Raw genomic sequence first — 20727 nt, 5'->3', positions numbered from 1 at the left:
CTGTGTGCCGAACTATTCAGACACACATTGTTAATTAAAAATCCCAGGTGAGGGCCGGCCTTGTGGCACAGCAGTTAAGTGCGCACATTCTGCTTTTCGGCGGCCTGGGGTTCACAGGTTCAGATTCTGGGTACGGACATGGCACCATGTGTCAAGCCATGCTGTGGCAGGCGTCCCACATATAAAGTAGAGGAAGATGGGCACAGATGTTAGCTCAGGGCCAGGCTTCCTCAGGAAAAAAAGAGGAGGATTGTCAACAGATGTTAACTCAGGGCTAATCTTCCTCAAATTAAAAAAAAAAAAAATCCCAGGTGAGGTGGGCAGAGTGGGCAGCATGCTCAGGAAAGCCTGCTGCCCCGGGGAGTGGGGCCTCCCCATGTTCAGGTCCAGCAGGTTCCGCCGCCTTAGGACCAGAGACAGCACGGGCGACAAGACAGAGACGGGAGAGCCGAGTGGCTCATCCCGGACGGGTCATTTTCAGTCTTGCTTTCACCTCCTATCATTCTGGCGGCATCCTGGCTTCAGGCTGGCTCCTCTAAATGTGCTTACGAGCCCGCCCGCCCTGCGCATGACGTCTCTGCATCTGGAGAAGCAAGAGCCTCCGGCACAGGGACAGAAAGTCACATGGAGACAGCACGGTCCTCCTAGGGGACCAACAGACGGCATCTCTGTGAATATTTCCCTATTGTGGAACGGAGGCAAACCACAGAACGAGGCCGCAGATCTAAGTGTAAGCTGCTGGGTTTCCTCCACCGAATAGCCTCGGGCAAGAGAGGAAACAGCTGGGCTGTGGAGCGGAAAGGCCTCACCCTGCCCCAGGGCCTCGCTCGGCTGGAAGGCAGGCCCTGGAGGCCGAAGCAGGGGTGGCAGAGCACCGCCAACGCCACTCCACTGCTCTTGTTCTCCCTGAGGGAGGCTCCTCCTTCCTCCCAGGGCGTTCTGCAGTGGCAAGTTCGCTCCCCAGTGCTACCTGGAGGGTCGCTGTGAGCAGGTAGGCCCTTGGCTGGCACTCCCTGCATGCAGAGTGATGGCCGAAGATGACACCTGGGCCAGGGGGACCAAGCCAGGGGTCTTGTCCCAGCTCAACTGCACACACTGTCGGTTGGGCCAGATGATGCTGGAGAATGCTGTGTGCAGGTGCTCCGAGGGGGAGACCCAGGCTGACTCAGCCCCATGGCCCAGAGCCCCACCCCTGGCCCTGGGAGGCATGTTTCCACCCCAGCAGGAAGGAGTACGCACTGCGGGCCCTTTCTTGGCTTCCCTGACGTGGAACACGGGTCCCACAGGGTCCTCTGACCCATCCCGACTGGCCTGCCCTCTGCTGGAGGCTCAGCCCCCAGGCCACACACCCCTCCGGGGACCGTGGATCCCTGGTGTCCAGCCTGCGGCCTGAAGAGTGCAGCAGGAAGGGCCAGAGGCTGAGCGCACCGGCTGAGAGGCGGGAATGGCTGGACTGCAGGTAGAATGTTCTTGCAAGGCGGCAGCTAAGTGCTCTGGAGCAGAGGGCAGGTGAGAGCTCCACTCTGGCACTTACTTTTCCTTCTCTCTACTTGACGGCAAGTGCAACGTCCCTACAAAAGCCTGGATGTGTCTGGGCCAGAAACCCCTGATCCTGGTCCCCCCATGCTTGAGCCAGGAAGGGTCAGCCTTGCAGGAGCTCTGCTCCCAACATGGGTCCCCGTGGGTCTTGTGGATGCGGGAGAGCCATCTGGACAACGTGAACAGAGAGACTGGGGAAGGCGGCCCCGTCCGTCCGTCCGCCCTGCTGCCTGCAGCAGATTCGGGCCCTGACGTTAGATAGAACAGTCCCTGAGCTCAGAGGGACTGTGCCCCGTGCTGTGGGGACACAGAGGTGCACGGGGTGTGGCCCTGCCCCGGGGGCTCCTGACTCTCCAGGACACGGGCGCTGTCTCCTGACCTGTGCCCAGGAGAACGCTGCTGTCCCCCGGGGCCACATCGTGAGAGGCTGGCTGGAAGGAGAGACTTTCTCCAGCGGCGGGGAGAGAAGTGGCAAAAATGATACGACCTAGGGTGAAGTTGGAGGGGCCCGAGGGACACCCCAAGAGGTAGGAAGCCATTCTCCTGAGCAGCCAAATCAGGTATGAGAGGCCCATGGGGTATCAACTGGGGAGAACACGTCATGTAGGTGAAGGCGCCGCGGAGAGAAAAACCCAACTGTGCGACCTCCCGCGAGCCCCCCGAGATTAGACGGGAGCAGAGGCTCTGAGGAGCCGACCTACAGTGCTGCTTCTGCACGGCCACGTGAGGCCATCCCCAGGAGAGCAGCAGGCAGGTGCAGCTCTCACTGGCTGACACGTGTCCCAGAAAGCCAGGGGGCCCCACTAAGGAGAAGATGCCAGTGCCTGAGACAGGGCAGTTACAGCTAATACACCTGTATCCGTGGAGGTCTGTTGTCAGCCACTGAGCCCCGACCCCACTGCCCTGCTGGCTCACATAACCCCTTCATCAAGCAATCGGGCACGGCCCCCAGCCCGGAGATGTACAGACCCCGTTCCCAGGCACTGTGAACGTTCTGTCCTTAGTCCTCAAAATCCAGAGAAGAGCACTCAGCCCCCATGTCGCTTCAGATCTGCAAGCCAGACCCTTCCAGAACTCTCCTTCGCCCTCCTGGCGAATAAGGTGCAGAGTTCCACGCACGCTCAGAACCTGCCTGGCCCCAGCCCCGGGGCAGAGATTGCTGCTGGGGGCCCATGTGGGACGACCCCAAGGAGGCAGAGGGATGGCGGATGACAGACGGGGGAAAGAGTGAGAGGGAGGGGCCTGGTGGCCAGCAGGACCTCAGGCCCAGGCGGTGGGAGGCGGCCGCCAATCACTGGTCTGTCCACAGCTGAACTGCAGTAGATGTGAGAGGCAGGGTGCATCTCCCAGAGAGGCCCCTCGTCCGCCAGCCAAGCTCAAGCCCGAGCCCTGAAGGCCTTCGGGGAGCTGTGGCCAAGCTCCGAGGGTGCCCTGGAGTTTCCCAGGAGGGAGAGAAGTCGTTGGCAAAACCACAACAATGGAAAATGGGGCGTTCTGATGCAAAAACCAAGAAGCCAAATTACAAGTCAATAAACAGCAAAATAAAACAAAACCAAAAATGCCCACACCTTCACGGCATTTCCTCCGGGACCCTCCCGACTCTCCAGTTACATCCAGGTACGAGTGGACGGTTTTGGCTCTTGAGTTGTGTTAGAATAGCCTGGAATTTTAGCCACCAGTAATGACTCGGGCCAAGGCAGCTGCAATGAATAAGCTCTTTCTGGGTCCTTCCCCTGGTGTAGGGTGACTCTGGGGTCCCTGTGTCTCCCCGCCCAGCGCTCCCTGGGGGAGTATTCCTGCCCTGGCACAGGGCTTCGGTATATTTACACAGACCCTCAACAAATGCTCGTTTCCTAAAAAACTTTCTCAATCAGCATATTTTTTTTAAATTTCAGAGTATAAACGTCCCAAGACAGAAAAGCCACCAGGGCTTTCGTGAAGAGCGCTCCATCCTACCTTGTTGTAATACTGCACTTGCACGGAGTGCCACCGCCCGTCACTCACGCCCCCAGGAACCTGCGGCGCCACCATTGTCGTGGTCTCACCTGCGGGGAGAGGGGTGAGCCAGAGAGAACACAGGTCAACAGACCACTAAGGCTGAACGTCCTTTTGACAGTCTGGACAAATGTTCTTTTCCACCAACTGGAATAACATGTTTGACTTGTAAATGTTTTTAATCTACCGATGCACCACACTGCATCGATTCCCCAATCTTTGGAAACATGAGCTCTGTCTTCCGTATTTTCAGCATTATAAGTAATACCGCAATGAGCATCTTTGTGCATCGTGCAATTCTCCCACAGGACGGATTCCCAGACGTAGAACCCGGGGAGCAGTGCGTCAGCGGGCTGGAAGGTGCCGCACAGGACTAGGGTGAGCTGGACCCACAGAGCGCCTGTCACGTGCTCCAAGAGCGGCTCCTTCCCGCAGGGAAGGCCCTACCTGCTGAGAAGGTGAGCTGCACCTGCTCGTCCACGATCTCCAGGGCAATGAAGTCGTGCTTCTCGTTGAAGCGGCCGTTATAAAGCAGCAGGGCGTTCCTCTCCTGGGTGGCAAACCTGCGGGGCCGAGCGGAAGGACGTCACACAGTGAGTGACCCTGGCACAGAAGGTTTGCAGGCGGCGGGCGCAGAAACGAGGGGCTGCCCAGACTCGACAAGCCCAGCCAGCGGAGGGTGAGAGCCAGGGGCGCACGCAAGAAAGACTCTGGCCCCGGGCACTCATTTTTCTCCTCAGGAGTTGACAGCCCATAAAACCTGATTAACGATGCTCTTTGCTAGAAGTAGCAGGCCAGATTCCATGGGGGAATTTGGTTTCCACGGCGTATACAATGTGAAAAGATTACATTTGCACAAGGTTCTAGGAGGACGACACAGCCGCTATATACAATTAGAGAGATTTGGACGGAAAACTCAAGTAGCACATCTGCTATGGGAAGTAAATGCCCCACGTATGTCTGCCAGGGCACCGGGATGCAGCAGCTTCTTGTGCAAGGGGGCTGGGGTTGATGGACCACCTCAGGGCCCCTTGTCTCCACTACCACATTCCAGCCACACTGTGTCCTTTTGCTCCCAAACACTACACTCTTCTCTGCCCTGGGGCCTTTGTACCTGCTGCTCAGGAATGACGTTCCCTGGCTCTGTGGATCTCTCAGGGGTCACTCCAATTGCACTTTCCCTAACTCATTTTATCTAAATTGTGCCCCACCCCATCAGTCTATTACATCACTCAGTTTATCCTGCGTGTTTATTTGTTAGAATGTGTGATCCTTAAGGGGCGACATTATCACTCTCATTCACTGCTGCCTCCCGGAGCCCAAAACAGGGTCCGGTCCACGTAACACTTAATAATGACGTGCTGAATAAACGAAGGAGTGAGTGAATGAACAGAGGCATGAAAATGAACATACATGTCAGGCTCTAAGCTTTCAAAGAGTGAAAATCCACTTACTCCGACAAGAGATAAACCTCAGAAACCCTTCTCCACCCACACAGTCCTGAGGAAGTGGCTCCATTAGACCCGAGGGTCCCTGACAGGAGGTCCTTAGACTCCCCAACAGCTGTGGTCACAGAGAACCCGGCAAACCTCCTGAATGAATTCGGGACTACTTCCTGAGCTGGCTGGCTGTCTCTCTCATCAGAGATTAAGTGGGGGAAATTCCTTCTTTTGACTCAAGGTTGGTTTATCCGTTTTCATGCAGCAAGAGTCTGTCGGCACCAGCCTCAGGCATCTGCCCCTTTTCTTTGAGTTACACAAACTCCAGACTTTGAATCCCCTCTGTTTAGAAAGCAGCAAGAACCGATGACAAACTCTCCAGAAAAAATACCCGCATGGCCAAGTGGGCGCTTCGGGCGCGGAGGGAGGAGCAGAGGAAGGGCGCTGAAGCAAGCCTGGGGCCAACTCTACGCCGGGCTTCTCCCCAGCCTCGCGGGCCAGCCCTGCTGCTCTCCGGGGGGCCTCACTGTTGTGGGTGAGGGCGTGGAATGCCCTGGATACCACCCTCGGGGCAGGCACCCGTCCACGCTGGGGACGGAGAGCTAAGAAGGGACCCTGGGCCAAGGGGAGGGTCCAAGCAGCGCAAGTAAAAAGAGGAAAGGCCAGAAACAGAACCGAGACTCAGGGAGGGGGCCGGGCCGGCGGGGAGAACAAAGGCCGGGCGGGGAGGGGAGGAGCGGCAGCTGGGAACGCGGAGCCTGCTCGGCAACCAGAAACCAGAAAGAGGAGACCCGGCCGCGAAAGAACCGGTGGGAACAAAAGCCGTGGCGGGTGCCCCGGCCCACCTTTCTCACGGTGGGGCCCCTCGGAGGAACGGAGGCCCCCGCACCTTCCAGGCCCCACCCCAAAGCAACCACAGCCCCCAAGGTGTAGCTGTTCCTCTGTCGAAATCCTGAGAGGGTTTCTTATGATTCTGCTTTTGAAGTCGTTCCCTGCGGTGGCCCTGACGCCTTAGCCATCGCCACGCATACCAGAAATCACCCATAAATTGCTGCCAAATGCAATCGTCTAAAAATACTGGATTTGACGAGGAAGTGGACATAACGTGACTTTACGTGGATGTGTAATTAAACACTACTTTTTACTTTCTCTAGAGTCTGGGGCCCACAGACTCCCTTCGCTGGTTTCCGGCAGGTTTGCCAGGGGCCTGCCTGTCTCCGGCCCCAGGCCTGCTGGTCACCTTCTAGGTCAGCCTCCCACGGGGACCCCTCCTGCAGCTTATTCGCTGCACCACATGTGATGGAGACACAGGACCGAAAACACAGGATGCCTGTGATTTGGGAGTTGGGCACCCACAGAAGCCCACTGTTTTAAACATCAAGTCACACGGGACACAGCGTGGCCAGAGATCCCATGGGGGAGCCTCACTTTTGGAGGCTGTGCCCACGGGGCAGCCTTCTGAGTGCAGGGCTGGGGGCGGAGGCCAGGGACCCTGCGTTCCAAGCAGGCAGAGCTCCAGAACGCAGGGCCTGGCATACAGGGCCCAGTGCTCGACGGCCTGTGTTAAGGGGTGACACCGCTTGCCCATGCTACAGCCAGAGGAACGGGAGCTGCCATCGGCGCCAGGTGCTTCCTCCACACCCCGAGCCCTCAGGCACGCCCTGGGAAGGGACCCTCATCAGCCATTTCACAGAGCGGTGGAGCCAAGGTGCATGGGCCCAAACGTGGACGACAACCCGAAAACAGTGGGCCTCCACGCGGCCCAAACCTCAGAACCGATTCCAGTCAAACGCTGCTGCCTCCTGGAGAGCCAAGCAGAGCTGCGTCTCCCACCTACCCTCTTCCCAGGCCCCTGGGAAGGGGTATGGTTCTAAGGATCAGAGAGAGAGCCAGGAGACAGGCCCGGGGGCACATGGGCTCCACGGATGGGCCACTCTAACTATTTCATTAAAGCTGGCTCACAGGGAAACTCAGGAAGATGGACGGAACCATGGGAAATGCCTACAAATCAGGACAAGCAGGCCCTGGGCAAACCCAGGGGTCCCACCTGGCAGCCTTGAGACCTTGGGCAAATTTCCCAATCTCTCTGTGCCTCAGTTTCCTCTCCTATAAGATAGGGATGAGAGCAGTACCCAGCTCCCGGGTTCCTGTGGGAAGGAAATGGATCCGACATGTGGGTGCCAGGCCAGGCTCAGCAGAAAACCCGTGTGCTGTCGCTGCATGGTCCACACTGAACCCGGTGCTGAGTGGGGCAGAGCCCAGAGGTGTTTCACTGGACACCAGTCTCTCCAAATGAGAGGACGCCATCTGCACTCAATGCTGACGCCCATGCCCAAGAATTTACTGTGGGGCTGGAGCAGACCACGGTGGGCAGGTCCAGGTGCTGCCCGGGTGGCCGCAGGGGTCTGCCCACCTCTGCAGAGGCCCCAGCAGACACCCCAGGCCACTCAGAATGCCCAGAGTGTTCGCCCTCTGCAACTCAACCCCCCTCTCACCCTCCACTGAGCCAAAGAGGCCTCCCCTGGGAGAGCGCGAGGCCCCGGCCGACTCGGAGGCCACAGGTGGGGAACAGCAGGCACTTGTACCTTGTTGGCACGGAACTACCAGCCGGCCACCCAGTGACCCCTGGGCGACTAGGCTGTTGGAACATGGGACAAAAAGCCCCTAAGGAGTTTCAGGCCAGTGGGTAGACAGGCAAGGACAGAGAGCTGGACCTCAATATGGTGACGATGACAGGCACAGTCACCAGGAGCTTGAAGTCAAGAAACATGAGCCAGGGGTCCCCTGTGGTCACTTAAGGTTTCCAAAGGATGTGCATCTGCTCTGGAGACTTTAGCACAACCCGTCTGACACCCAGGACAAAAGCCAGGATCAGGAAGTCTGGCGTGCGTTCCTACCCCAATCAACGAGCCTGCCTGGAGGCCCGTTCAGAGTGAGAAGGTCTGAGCCACAATGCAGAAATCCCGCGGATGATTCAAGCCCCCATGTTAACGGAGTGCCCCCATCAGGACCTTTGTGCCGCAGTCCAGGCAGGCAGTGGCCTGAGCCTGTGAGCAAGGATGTCAGGGGCTGAAGGCTGCGAACAAGCAGACAGTGACCCGACTGTCCAGCTTGAGTGGGAACGTAAGCGTCACTTGGCCTGGGTCAGGGGGCTTCCTGGAGGAAGCAGTGGGAGTTGGGCAGTCAGGAGCGGGTGGGGAAACAGCCTGTGTGAGGCTAGGCAGGTCCAGAGTCCATGAGGAAGTGAGGGCAGCCACATTACAGGGCACAAGGTGCCAGAATCAGGGGTCACCAGCCGTCAGGCCATAAAGGGCCCCATGCCCTAAGAAGTTTGGACTGGACAGCCATATGCAAAGAATGACAGTGGATCACTATCTTACACCACACACAAAAATTAACTCAAAATGGATTAAAGACTTGAAGGTACAACTTGAACCCATAAAACTCCTAGAAGAAAATATAGGGAGGACACTCTTTGACATCAATCTTAGCAGCATCTTTTCGAATAGGACGTCTACTTGGACAAGGGAAACAAAAGAAAAAATAAACAATGGGACTACATCAGACTCAAAAGCTCCTGCAAGGCAAAGGAAACAGGAACAAAATGAAAAGACAACCCACCAACTGGGAGAAAATATTTGCAAATCATATATCCGACAAGGGATTAATTTCCAAAATACATAAAGACCTCAAATAACTCAACAACAAAAAAACTACCCGATCAAAAAATGGGCAGAAAATATAAACAGACATTTTTCCAAAGAAGATATACAGATGGCCAAGAGGGATATGAAAAGATCTTCAATATCACTAGTCATTAGGGAAATGCAAATCAAAACTACAATGAGATATCACCTTACAGCTGTTAGAATGGCTCTAATTACCAAGACAAAAAACAACAAATGTTGGAGAGGATGTGGAGAAGACGGAACCCTCATACACTGCTGGTGAGAATGCAAACTGGTGCAGCCACTATGGAAAACAGTACAGAGATGTCTCAAAGAATTAAAAATAGAAATACTCTATGACCCAGCTATCCCACTACTGGGTATTTATCCAAAGAACTTGAAATCAACAATTCAAGGAGATTTATGCACCACTATGTTCACTGCAGCATTGTTCACAACAGCCAAGACGTGGAAGCAACCCACGTGTCCATCACCGGATGAATGGGTAAAGAAGATGTGGTATATCCATACAACGGAACAGTACTCAACCATAAAGAAAGACAAAATCGTCCCATTTGCAACAACATGAATGGTCCTTGAGGGTGTTATGTTAAGCAAAATAAGCAAGACACAGAAAGACAAACACCGTATGATTTTACTCACATGTGGAAGATAAACAAACACGTGGACAAAGAGAACAGATTAGTGGTTACTGGGGGAAGGGGGTTGCTAGGTGGGCGTAAAGGGTAAAGGGGTCCATATGTACGGTGACTGACAAATAATAACATACAACTGAAATTTCACAATGCTATAAACTGTTATGACCTCAATAAAATAAAAAAATAAAACTGAAAAAAAAGAAGTTTGGGTTTTAACCTGGGCGGCCAGCAGGCCTGGCAGGACTGTCACACAGGGACCAACCTGACTCAGGCTGAAAGCAGACGACACCAGTGCTGTCACACCATTGCCACCAGGGAGAGAGGACAGTGGCAGGAGCCAAGGTGCTGGAGACTGGGACAGGGAGAAGTGGCCAGACATGGGAGACACGAGGACGAGAGACTCATGGGACCTGACTGAGATTGAGCGTTAGGGGAGCGGACAAGGAGGGCCCCACTGCCTCGGGCCACCCCACAGATACGGCCCGAGAGATGGCGACAGAGATGAGGGGCTCTTCCCAGATCTGCTGAGTATGAGGCGCCCAGGGGACGTCGAGGCAGAGATGTCAGCGGGCGTGAACATACGCATTTCAACATCCCAGGCCTGCAGAGCTGGCTTTTGCAGTTTATCGGGGCGTAACCGTGCACCCCCCACCCAGAGTCTCCACACTGCTGCCTGTTGTGTGAGCTCTGAGGAATCAGGGCTTCCCTCCTCCAGCACGGACATCGAGGGTCCCTCCTGCTCGACTTTAAGGTCCCTAGGGACCAGAGTCATTTCTGATTCACCCCTGCTACCCAGAGCGCCTCTCACACCACAGGTGCTCCATAAACGTGTGCTGGAGCAAACTGAGCGCATGCGGCCCCACAGTGCTCACCACCACTGTGAACGCACCACTGTGACACACCTGCGGTCCTCAGAATGGCCCAGGCCTGCTGTGGGAGGGCCTGCCCGCCCCGTCGCCCAGTGCGCTCACCCATATCTTCCAGCTATCCTTTCCCTGGAGTCAGCCAGCCCATACTCCCGGCTCCCTTGGGTCTCAGGGCAACAGGGGTACATCCCGGCCACTTACCTAGAAGACCAGGCCTCGACCGCCGAGCGCTCTGCGGTGCGGCTCACAACAGCACTCCACGGGACCTGCTGGCTACACTGCAGCCCTCAGCCGTTCAGAGGCAGGACCCCAGGAGAGGAGCCCGCTCCTCTGAGATGCCCCCTTCTTCAAAGGGCAGCTCAGAGGAGGGCATAGGACACAACATTCCTACCAGAAAACTCTGTTGCCCTAAGGGGCCCCCTAAACACTGGCACGAAATGACCAAATATAAAATCCACCATACTCTACGCAGCTAGACCTCATAGAAATCTTTAAAGTGGAAATGATAGATTTTTAAAAATTAAATTAAGCCTATATCTCTTGGAGAAAAAGGTGCAACAATAAAATAAGGACCACAGCACACAATAAGCCAGCATCATCGTGCTAACAGATCAAGGAACCAAAGCTGAAAGTGGTCAGGCCGCACCCCCTTGGGGTCAGGAACCCAAGCCGAGTCTGCCTGATTCCAAGCCGGCTGGTCCCTTTTCCCTCCATCTCTGGCCACTTGCATGTCAGAGATGCCCGAGTGCTGGCAAGTGAGCGGGACCAGAACAGCGAGGGCCAGCTTTGTGGGTGTGTGGCCTGGGCAGTCGGGCAGGGCCCCAGGCCTGGCTTAATGCTCTGTTGTTGCCAACTTGAAATTCTTAATTTTTGAACAAGGATCCCCCCATTCTCAATCTGCATGGGGCCCTGCAATTTAAGTAGGCAGGCCTACAGGCAGCACTGAGCAGAGCTACTCTGCTGGCAAAGAACTAGCAGTCGACGAGGTTTCTGTTGTCACCTGGAAGGATGAGAAGCGTGAGACCCGAGGGGCCCCTTTCCCAATGCTCCAGCAATAGGAATTCTTACTCACATGAGGGAAATGGTGAAGTGGAAGCGCTGTCTCAGGCCTCGGAAGGTGACAAAGGACTGGGGCGGGAAGCTCCTGGTGGTCACCTCGCAGTAGGGCCTCTCGAACCCGCCGGCAGGGCACACGCAGTGGAAGCCGCCGATGAGCAGGTTCACGCAGGTGCCCCCATTCTTGCACACTCCGTTGGCACAGCGGCCCGAGCGAGCGTTCACCTCGCAGTGCTCCCCTGGGGACGAGAGCAGAGGCCAGAAGAGGTTACACTACCAGCCCAGGGAGGAGAAAACCAGCCCCCATGGCCCGGAACCATGAGCGACACAATCTGCTACCAAAAGAAATGACGAGACGGGGCCGAGGCTCGCGATAGGGCGTTTCTGAGAAGCACCCCAGAGTCCCTGAAATCAGACATGCGATGTTCTCATTGGAACTACGGCACCCAGCTGCTGGTGGGCAGTCTAAGGATGGTGGGTCAGAGGGTTCCCAGTAAGCACCCCTGGGGAGGTCTCCAGGAAGGAATGCATGAGGTGACGGAGTCACATGAACCCTGCCCCTGCCCCAGGCCTGCCAGGGCCCCCATACTACAGATGGCAGAGGAGCGCGCAGCAACAAACACTTCTCAGCATTCAGCCCCATTCTGAACACCCCGCTGGCTGAGCCAGGCTCTCTCTTGCGAGAGAATGACCTAGAAATAAGGAGACTAAGAAGACGGCCTCATGCCAACCCCGCACACCCATGTCTGCTGCGACGGCTGAGCACACCAGAGCCTTGACCTAGGCTCTGGGCACGCCAGGATCACACTGTGCCCTAGGGCCACCTGCTCGGCTGGCCTCTTGCCGCGCCCGCCGTCCCCACTGCCTCTCATGCACACCCTCCGGCCCGTTCAATGCTGGATTCCAATTGGTTCCCAGTCATGTCTGTCTCTCCCACTGGCCTGTGAGCTCCCTGAGGGCAATGCCTCTGTGCTCCAGTGTCCTCCCCTGAGCCTAACCCCTCAGTGATGGGAGGGTTCCAGAAGCTTTCCCAGAAAGACTGACCCCGCCTGCCCCCAGGCATGGCTCTTGAGAAGGTAGATCTCCGCCCGGAGTCTGTTTCTCAGGGAGGCCAACCTCCGACCGTGTGGATTTTAGCGAACTCAATAATTGATCAGTGTAAGAAAATCCTTTCAGTCCTCAAGGGAACATCTCAAATGAGCTTTTTGAGGAGCAGGGGAAACTGATCCGTAGTTAGCATAACAATCATCAGAAAGCAATGGTGCTCCTGAGAAATCTGAGTCTTCCTCTCCTTCCCCCAAGGACCCCCCCATCTTCACCTCCAGGTTGCAACACCTAAGAATGCCTAACAGCTAGGCGAAGGTGAGCCCAGTCTGAGCCCCGTGAAAACAAGGAGGAAAGCGGAAATCACGGACGTCTCCCTGAATCACGACCGTGCAGGGCAGTGATCTCCAGGGCTGAGCCCACCCCCGGGGCCAGGCAGGGCTCGGGTGGGTTCTTTTTCCTCCCCCTGCTTCCAACCAGGCAGGTCAAGGCAGCAGAGGCCAGAGGCCCCAGACAGGCCATCCACCTGGGCAGGGGCTGCCCCCCAGGGTCGTGTGGCCAGAGAGGTTTCACACCCGCTCAGAAGGGAAAGAAAAAGGACGGCAGACCCTGCCCTCGGCTCCGCCATCCATGGAAACCATTTCATCCCCCCGGCCCGGCTCCTGGGTTACCAGGGTGCCCTGCCGGCCACATAAGGCTGGGTTCCAGCACTCTGCCAGGCAGGCCGTGCACATACACACACACGCACAACCTCACATACGTGCCCACACATGCATACACACACACACAACTACACACCTTACACATGTGTCTACACACATGCACACATGGCTTCACACTCATACCTGCATGCTCACACTCTTACACACACCCTCACTCACACGCAGCCACACCCTCACACACACTCACTCGAGCTAGTCAGTGCTCCTGGCCTCTTCTCCAGGTGGGCGGCCTGTAGTCTTCTTGAATTCCATGCATTAATTTTAAATGCTTAGCTTAAGGCGTATTTGTTCTTCTTCACAGACTTCAAATTCTCTAATCTCTACTTTTAAAATATATGTGACATTTGGGAGTGTTTGCTTTCCAAGTTCCAGCTTGGCATGTCGGTGGCCAAGTACAGCGTATTGTGGGAGAATAAAGCTGCTGTGAGAGCACAGGGCGGGGTGCGCCCCTCGAACCGTGACCTCGAACAAAGGGAGGCCCAGTACAGCCCTTCCCACAGCGCTCGCCCTGAGGTGTTCCAGCATGCCACCCATCCGGGCTCTGGTCCAGGTGGCCCAACACTCGCCCAGATGGAAGGGAGGCGCCGCGTCCCCACGGCCAGCCACCACTGCTTCCTCGCTCTGCCTTCGCCGTTGACAGGGACCTCTCACCCAAGGGCTCCCTTTCCTCGCCTGGCCTCTGCGATGTCCTGGAAAAGACCACCTCCCACTGTGGCCCAGAGAGAGGAAGGCCCCATGCACCCACTGGGAGAGCTCTTTGCTCAATTCTGGAAGATCTGAATGTGACTTTCCTGCCCAGGACTCTTGCTTCCAGATACGGTTTTTAGCGGCTGCAGGGAAACCGCAGGCGGCCCATGCGGACGGGAGGACGACAGCAGCCGGGACTCGTCCTGCCCAAGCCACGGGGGGACTACACGTTCAGACACTGCGGATCGACCAGCTGCCTTTCAAGCGTCTGGCTGTCCCGTAGAAAGGGTGTAATGAATGCGAGGGGTTACTCTGTCCCTCCACCGAAAGGATCCTGCTGTTTTAAATAAGCTACAGACAAAGCTAAGTCTCAACAAAGTACAAGAAATTTGGTGGCTTTAAACGACAGACATTTATTCTTTCAGTCCTGGGGGCCACAAGTCCAGAAGCAAGGTGTCGGCAGGGCCATGCTCCCTCTGGGGGCCCCAGCGGATCCTTTTACCTTTTCTGGCTCCTGGTGGCTCCCGTGGTCCTTGGCCTGTGGCTGCATCGTCCCATCTCTGCCTTGTCATCACATGGCGGTCTTCCCCGCGTCTCAAATCTCCCTCTCCTTTCTCTTATAAGGACACCAGTCACTGGATTTAGGGTCTACCTGAAATCTAGGATGATTTCATCTTGAGAGCCTTAACTAATAACATCTGGAAAGACCCTATTTCCAAACGAGGCCTCATTCTGAGGTTCTGGACACCAGTTTGGGGGGATACCACTCAATCGACTATAGCAACCCTCTGTGTTTGTCCTAAAATTACAGTCATAGTAAGTTTTGGCCTCTGCAAACACAGCGCCCTGAGGTGAGGCAGCACTGACCCTGCGGGGCTGTGTTCCCCGGCTTCCAGAGTGACTGGCCAGGCTCTGGTTTCTCTGCCCTCGGGAGATGCTCCTCCCTGGCCTTTTCCGCCCGGCCAGTAAGGAGTGGAGCACTGGGCCAGGCCCACACACCCAACCTTCCAACCGCTGCTCCCCTTGTTATCTCCCCTGCAAACCCAGACCTCAACTCTGACCTTCCCCTCGCCAAACCTGTTCTCCTCCAGGTCACCCACTTGGGGAAGGGTCCTGACATCTGTCCAGGGATGCAAGCCACCCTCCTTCTCCCTTGTTCCCATCAGTGCCATCTCCCAGAGTCCCGTGTCATGATCTCCACGGCCACCCGCACCCTAGGCTATGCCGCCCCCATCTGCACAAGCACAGTGGCTTCCCCTCCGCACCCAGCCGCTCTTCACCTCACAAACTGCCTGCTCTCCGCGGAACACCAGAGAGAGCTTTTCAGAATGCTGACCGGGCCACGTGCTGGCTTAGAATCAATGCCGCTGCTCCGTGAAGACCCGCTACCCCCACCTCGGGGCCTGGCCCTCAGCCACATGCCCAGCCCCATCTGCACCACACTCGCCCACTGCGCATACGTGGTCTCTGGCCTAACAGCAGCTGGGCATTCAGTGGGCTAACGTAAGTGGCCCTGTACACACCCGGTAGGTACATACTCATACATGCTCACCACTATCAACAATGATAACCCAATGGTGACCATATTCCTCTGAGCCTGGCATCCTCTCTCCTGGCCTCTGCATAGCTTCTCCGTGCCTGGATGCTGTGCCATCTCAGGCACGCCCCCCAACAGGAGGCTTCGCCTGCCGGCCTCACCAGGTCCAGGGCGCCCATGGCAGACTCTGATGGATGCAGAATCTCCCCTGTCTAGTGAGCACCCATCCCAGCTCCAGGGTGACACCCACCGTGCGACTGTTTGTTAGCATCTGTCTCTGCAGGCTCTGGGGCAGGGGCACGTCTGTTTTGGGGCCAAGTCTAAGAATATCCAGCACACAGAGGATGCCTAATGCATGCCTTCTGTGTGTGTACAGGGCCTACGATGACCGCCCAGCACAGAGAGGGGGCCTGACAGACGCCAGACATGGAGAGTGCGCCCGATGAGTGCCCGGCACACAAGCAGGCACTCAACGGATGCCTGTGAAATGAAGTCATAAATGCCAGGATTTCCCCAATTCCAAGCCAGTGATTAATGCTTGTACAAAATTATAAAACCTACATGATTCACGTAGTTGATTCAAATATGCTGATGTAATGAATGAAGAATTATCTTACACTTGACAAGAACTTAGGCTTTTTCTCCAGCGTGTCTTCTGCGCGGTGGTGTGCTGGCAAATCCTACCAGCCAGCCCTCCGCCAGGAGAGCCCTCACCTGTGACACTTGCCTATATCCACAATGTACCTGCTCACGTCACAGCCAATTCCAAGCTACCAATTTGACATCACTGAACTCAGTTGGGAAGAGATGTGAAAGGATAGTTTTTAATTCTTAAAATCATTTTACCGGAAGTAAATAATTTGGATCAAGTTTAGTGAGCCCTATATCTTTAATTTTTTTTATAAAGCTCTTAGAAGAAACATTACTTTAATGAAACAAATGTTCTCGGATGTGCTTACTATCAAGATTTAACTGTATCTTTCCTTTTCTGGGAATTCTCAGTCCAAATAAATTTAGGCTTCTCCCTATGTCCTAGTGTTCTGCTTGGAATCAAACGCTTGCTCTGAGTCATTCTAAACCTGGGAGAACACCCCATCCTCCTGCTGTGCACCCGCCCCACGCCAAGGATCGTGTTCACTTGAGCCAAGTGACAGCCTCGCTCAATAATGCATGCAGCGCGGCAGTCCCCCGATATGAGAGACGCAGGGCCCAGCCTCCTGGCCACGGCTGCAAACACAGAACCCCACATAGAAATTTCAGAAGGGACCTCCCTCCACCCCGGAAAAAGCATTCTTAACTGCAAAACAGAAGCTCCCAGGAGTCGAGGCCCCTCCAGCCCCCACGGCCTCATGTACATCCCCGTCACTGGATGCCTGTCCCATACCACCCTTGGGGCTGAGCGTGAGGGGACACTGCCTGTCTGCCTGGGGACCCCAGCCTGCAATGCCAGAGCCAAAGACCCTCGGTTTGAGGGCTTTAGTCCCCTGGAGAAGCCCCAGCTTCACGGGGCTTAGGCCAAGGGCTCCCCTGCAAGGCGTGTGCTGAGAGCACAGGGTTCCAGAGGACAGGGTGAGGCCCGGCCACACCCCAGCCGGGTCCGTCCCTGCACAGTTCTCACGGCGCCCTGCTCTGGGAACTCTTACATGCCCCCATCTTACAGACGAGGAAACTGAGGCTCGGCGCAGTGTATAAAACATACTACTTCTTGTATGCAACAAAAAAATATTCTTTAAAATTAAGGGAAATAGAAGAGAAACCCAGTGCCAGGGTGGGAGAGCCTCTGAGCTGGGCTCTGCAGGAATGTCTGTGGAAGGTGGAGAGAGGAGTACAGAGACCACTCAGGCCCAGTGAGGGCCCAGTGAGGGCCAAGCAGAGGCACAGGACCCACAGGTGGAAGCCAGACACTGGGTGACAGGCGCCCACCTGGTCAGGTCTATGAACACAGAAGTGGGTAACGGAGCCTTGGCCTCACTACATAGAGAACGGGTGGGGAAGCGGGGCACGGCCGAGGGAAGGGAGGAGGCATAGGATCAGGGGGTGTGTGTGTGTGTGTGTGGTGTATGCATGGTGTGCGGTATGTGTGCACACGTGTGTTGTGATGGTCCCGGCAGGTCTGGGAGAGAAGGGCAGGGCTGGAACCAGAGAGATGCTGACATGAACCAGTTCCTGCGCCTGCCAAGAATTTGCCCTGGGGGCTGCTCCCAGATAGGGGGAAGAGAGAGGCCTAGGCCTGCGGGGAGAGGGAGCACAGCCGGGCCGAGACCCTCAGGCCTGGAGGGAAAAGACGAATAAATATTTGATGACTTAAGTTTTTCAATAAATAAAGAGACAATTGCCTTCTAGTCCTAAGAAACAGCTAAGGGCTTCGAACTAGAAAAACTAGAATTTCCAGAGGCCGCGAGGGTAGGACTCGGGCATGAAGCATCTTTGCACTTGAGGCCTGAAGTTTAGGCAGAATTAAAGACACGAGTGGCCCGCAGAGAACGGGGCGTCCGGAGGGAGCGTAGCGCCGGGAGACACGGACACGGACAATTCAGAGTCTGTCCTCAGACACAAACACACCGACCTGAAGACAACCCCAGGCCCTCCGTCCTCACTGGACGTGAGGATACAGAGAGGGGTCTGGCATCCTAACAAGAAGACAGGATCCAACAGCCTGACTCCCATCAGCAGCTTCATGACCCGAGGAAGCACAAAGGGCAGGGTACACTACAGGGTCTGAAAAAGGGAGGGTGCATCACAAATAATTAGACACTGTGAAAATTCGCCCACCCATCCTTCCATCCACCCAGGGCAACAGCACCCACTTCACCAAATCCCCCACAGCACCGAGGCCGGGGACAGAGGTTTCCAGAGCAAGCTCCTGACCAGTGCCTCAGTTTCCCCAGCTAGAAATCCCTCCCTGAAGGCAGGATTTCTGTTCTTTGCCCTGGAGCTGTCCCCAGCACCTAGGAGGCTGGTATCACGGTGAAATGAGCTAATTCTGTGAAGCTCTGAGCTGAGCACCCGGCATGGGGTGCTCTATTCTGACTCCCCATTATTAACTGACTTCCTGAGACGGAGGCCTCCCCTGTCCAGCCCTGGCCCCTACAGCCCCTCTCCCCTGCCCCAGCTCTCTTCCAACCTTCCAACCTCTCAGTTCTGCTTCCATCACCTCCTATGGCCCCTCCCAAGTTTCAAACTTGTTTGATGGTCTCACCTCCTGGTGACCGGCTCTGCCCCGGAGCCCTCACCCCCATGGGGCCAGCAGCCAGGAGAGGCCTCTGCAAAGACCCTGACCCCCCACTCACCCCCCCTGACGCCCCACCAGGAGGGAGGGGAAGCCGGAAGTCCACACCACCTGTCCCAGGTGGGGCCTTCTTGGGATGAGTTCATTATTGTCTTCGAAGTAAATTCCGAGAGCCCCAGACACACCCATTTTTAAAAATACAAATAAAAAATGCATTCCGGCAGCAAAGAATAACAACCAGCTTACGCACAGCTTTGGTTTCCTTACAGGAATCACCCACACGCTGGAGGGGAGGAACCGGGTGAACCTGAATCGTCGGTGTGCATTTTAAACTCCTGGGGCTTCAAGCAGGATCCCAGCCCTTGGCCCGCCAGTCCCGGCCCGGAGCCACAGCTGGGGACCCCTCCTTTCAGAAAACGGTTGTCCTCCCCACCCTCCCTCTCCTCGCACCCATCATTGGGTGGGGGGGGGGGGGCGGCAGAAAGGAACCAACCCTGAAGTGTGCTGCACGGTGGCCCTATAAGGCATGCCCAGGCTCTAATTCCCCGAACCTGGGAATATCAGCTCAGACGGCAAGAGAGAAGATCGCCTCATGTGAGGATCTTGAGATGAGAAGACCCTCGTTATCGGGGTGGGCCCTCTGTAATCATATATGTCCTCACGAGGGAGGGGCAGGCAGAGTTTAGAGACAAGAGGAGGCCACGTGAGGACGGAGGCACAGTCTGATGGGGTCACAAGCCAAGAACGCCTGAGGCCACCAGAGGCTGGAAGAGACAAGAAGGACCCTCCCCTGAAGCCGTCAGAGAGAGCGCGGCCCTGCCTGCAGCTTGACGTCAGAATTCTGGTCTCTAATTCTCTAGAACAGAGAATTAACTTCTATCGTGGTAAGCCCCTGGTTTGTGGTCATTTATTACAGCAGTCAGGAAACGGCCACAAATCCTAAACACACCGAGGGAACCAGCCAGATTCAGCAGAAATCTTCTGGGGACAGTCCCCCAGAGAAAGCAGTGCCCCTTAAACCTCTCAGCATCTCTCGAGCCTCAGTGGACCCGGAGCCGCTGGAGAGAAAGCGCCCTCTTGTCCCCGAGGCCTGTGGGGTGCCCCAGCTGGCAGCAGCTGAGGACCCAGGAGGTGCCAAATGAACACAACACAGGTGGATTTCAAGAGTCTTGGCTGCCAGACTGGGGCGGGAGGAGGCCAACCAGAGGGGGCCCTGGACATGTGCACATGAGATGTCCGGGGCACTGGGGGAGGGTCAGCCGAGCTGACCACCAGGACCTGACGCCCAGAACCCCAGCTCGACTCCCTCAACAAGACGCTTCCAGCCCCCTAAAAGCAAAGGCAGGGTCTTCCTGAGCCAGGGGACGGGCGGGGTCATGGGTTCAGAAGGATATTGGATATTGGGTTCAGGAGGCTCCAGGACCCTGGATGAGGCAGAGCCTGGAGGAGGGTCCTGACCTGGGCAGCCTGGGCCCCAGCCAATGTGCCCTGGGTGCTGATGGGACGCAGCCTTCACATTGCCCTGGGGCCCGAACCCACACTGAGAAGCCAGAGTCCCAACATAGGGTCGTCCAGGGCTCCCGTGTGCCCTTCTGGGCTCCTGTGTGCCCTTCTGGGCTCCTGCAGCTGCCACTCTCCAGGGACCATGGGGGGGGGGGCTACACAGCCTGAGAACAGCCTTGTCAAGAGGCCCCCAGCTTTGGGAGAGGTCCCCCGGGGAGCCCCTGGGATGGCCAGCCTCTCAGCCAGGACGTCCGTCCTACCTATCTCAAGAACCAGCTCCAGGAGGACACCTCGGACATAGGACCATGATTTAGTTCTAAGGACACAGGGACATCAGAGGGAGGGAGTGAAGGCGGGCCTGGGAAAGTCTCCTAGAGAGAGGGGATGGGCAGGTGGGGATGGGCCAGCCCTGCACCCTGGGGGAAAGGGAGGCACAGGGCTCGGCCCCTGCTGGTGGGCATGGCACTAAGGGGTGGGTGAGGGAGGGAGGGAGGGAGGGAGGCTGAGGGTCTGGGCATGCTCCTGCTGACCGTGCGGAAGACGACCTATGGGTGGAAGGTAAACCTGGCAGCTGTGTGCAGCGGGGCTGGAAAGGCGGCCCCACTCCTTTATCAGTTCATAGGGAAACCGCGCCAACTCTCAAACAGCAACGTGTCCAAACTCAGCTGGAATGCTAACTAAAGCCTTAATCACCCATGCAAACAGCAGCTCAGCACCCCCCACCGATGGCTCGAATTCCCCTTCCTGCGTGGTGCTGGGAGGAGAGAGAGTTCCTTGGGACAG

The 20727-nt window shown here is 56.3% G+C and overlaps 1 protein-coding gene across 3 annotated transcripts in view; it reads right to left on the bottom strand.

The window, feature by feature from the left end:
* Positions 1–20727, bottom strand: part of CELSR1 (cadherin EGF LAG seven-pass G-type receptor 1) — a 151049-nt gene that overhangs the window by 62506 nt on the left and 67816 nt on the right. For all 3 annotated transcript variants that reach the window (XM_046646721.1, XM_046646719.1, XM_046646720.1), the window contains exons 3-5: positions 11239–11461; positions 3982–4097; positions 3496–3584 (exon numbers count right to left, since the gene is read on the bottom strand). In XM_046646721.1, coding sequence (XP_046502677.1) covers positions 3496–3584; positions 3982–4097; positions 11239–11461 — 428 coding nt within the window. The remainder of the gene's footprint in view (positions 1–3495; positions 3585–3981; positions 4098–11238; positions 11462–20727) is intronic.

This window comes from Equus quagga, chromosome 19, assembly GCF_021613505.1.
Source record: "Equus quagga isolate Etosha38 chromosome 19, UCLA_HA_Equagga_1.0, whole genome shotgun sequence".
NCBI lineage: Eukaryota > Metazoa > Chordata > Mammalia > Perissodactyla > Equidae > Equus > Equus quagga.
Note: the sequence above shows the minus strand (reverse complement) of the source record. Positions and strands in the feature narration are given on the sequence as shown.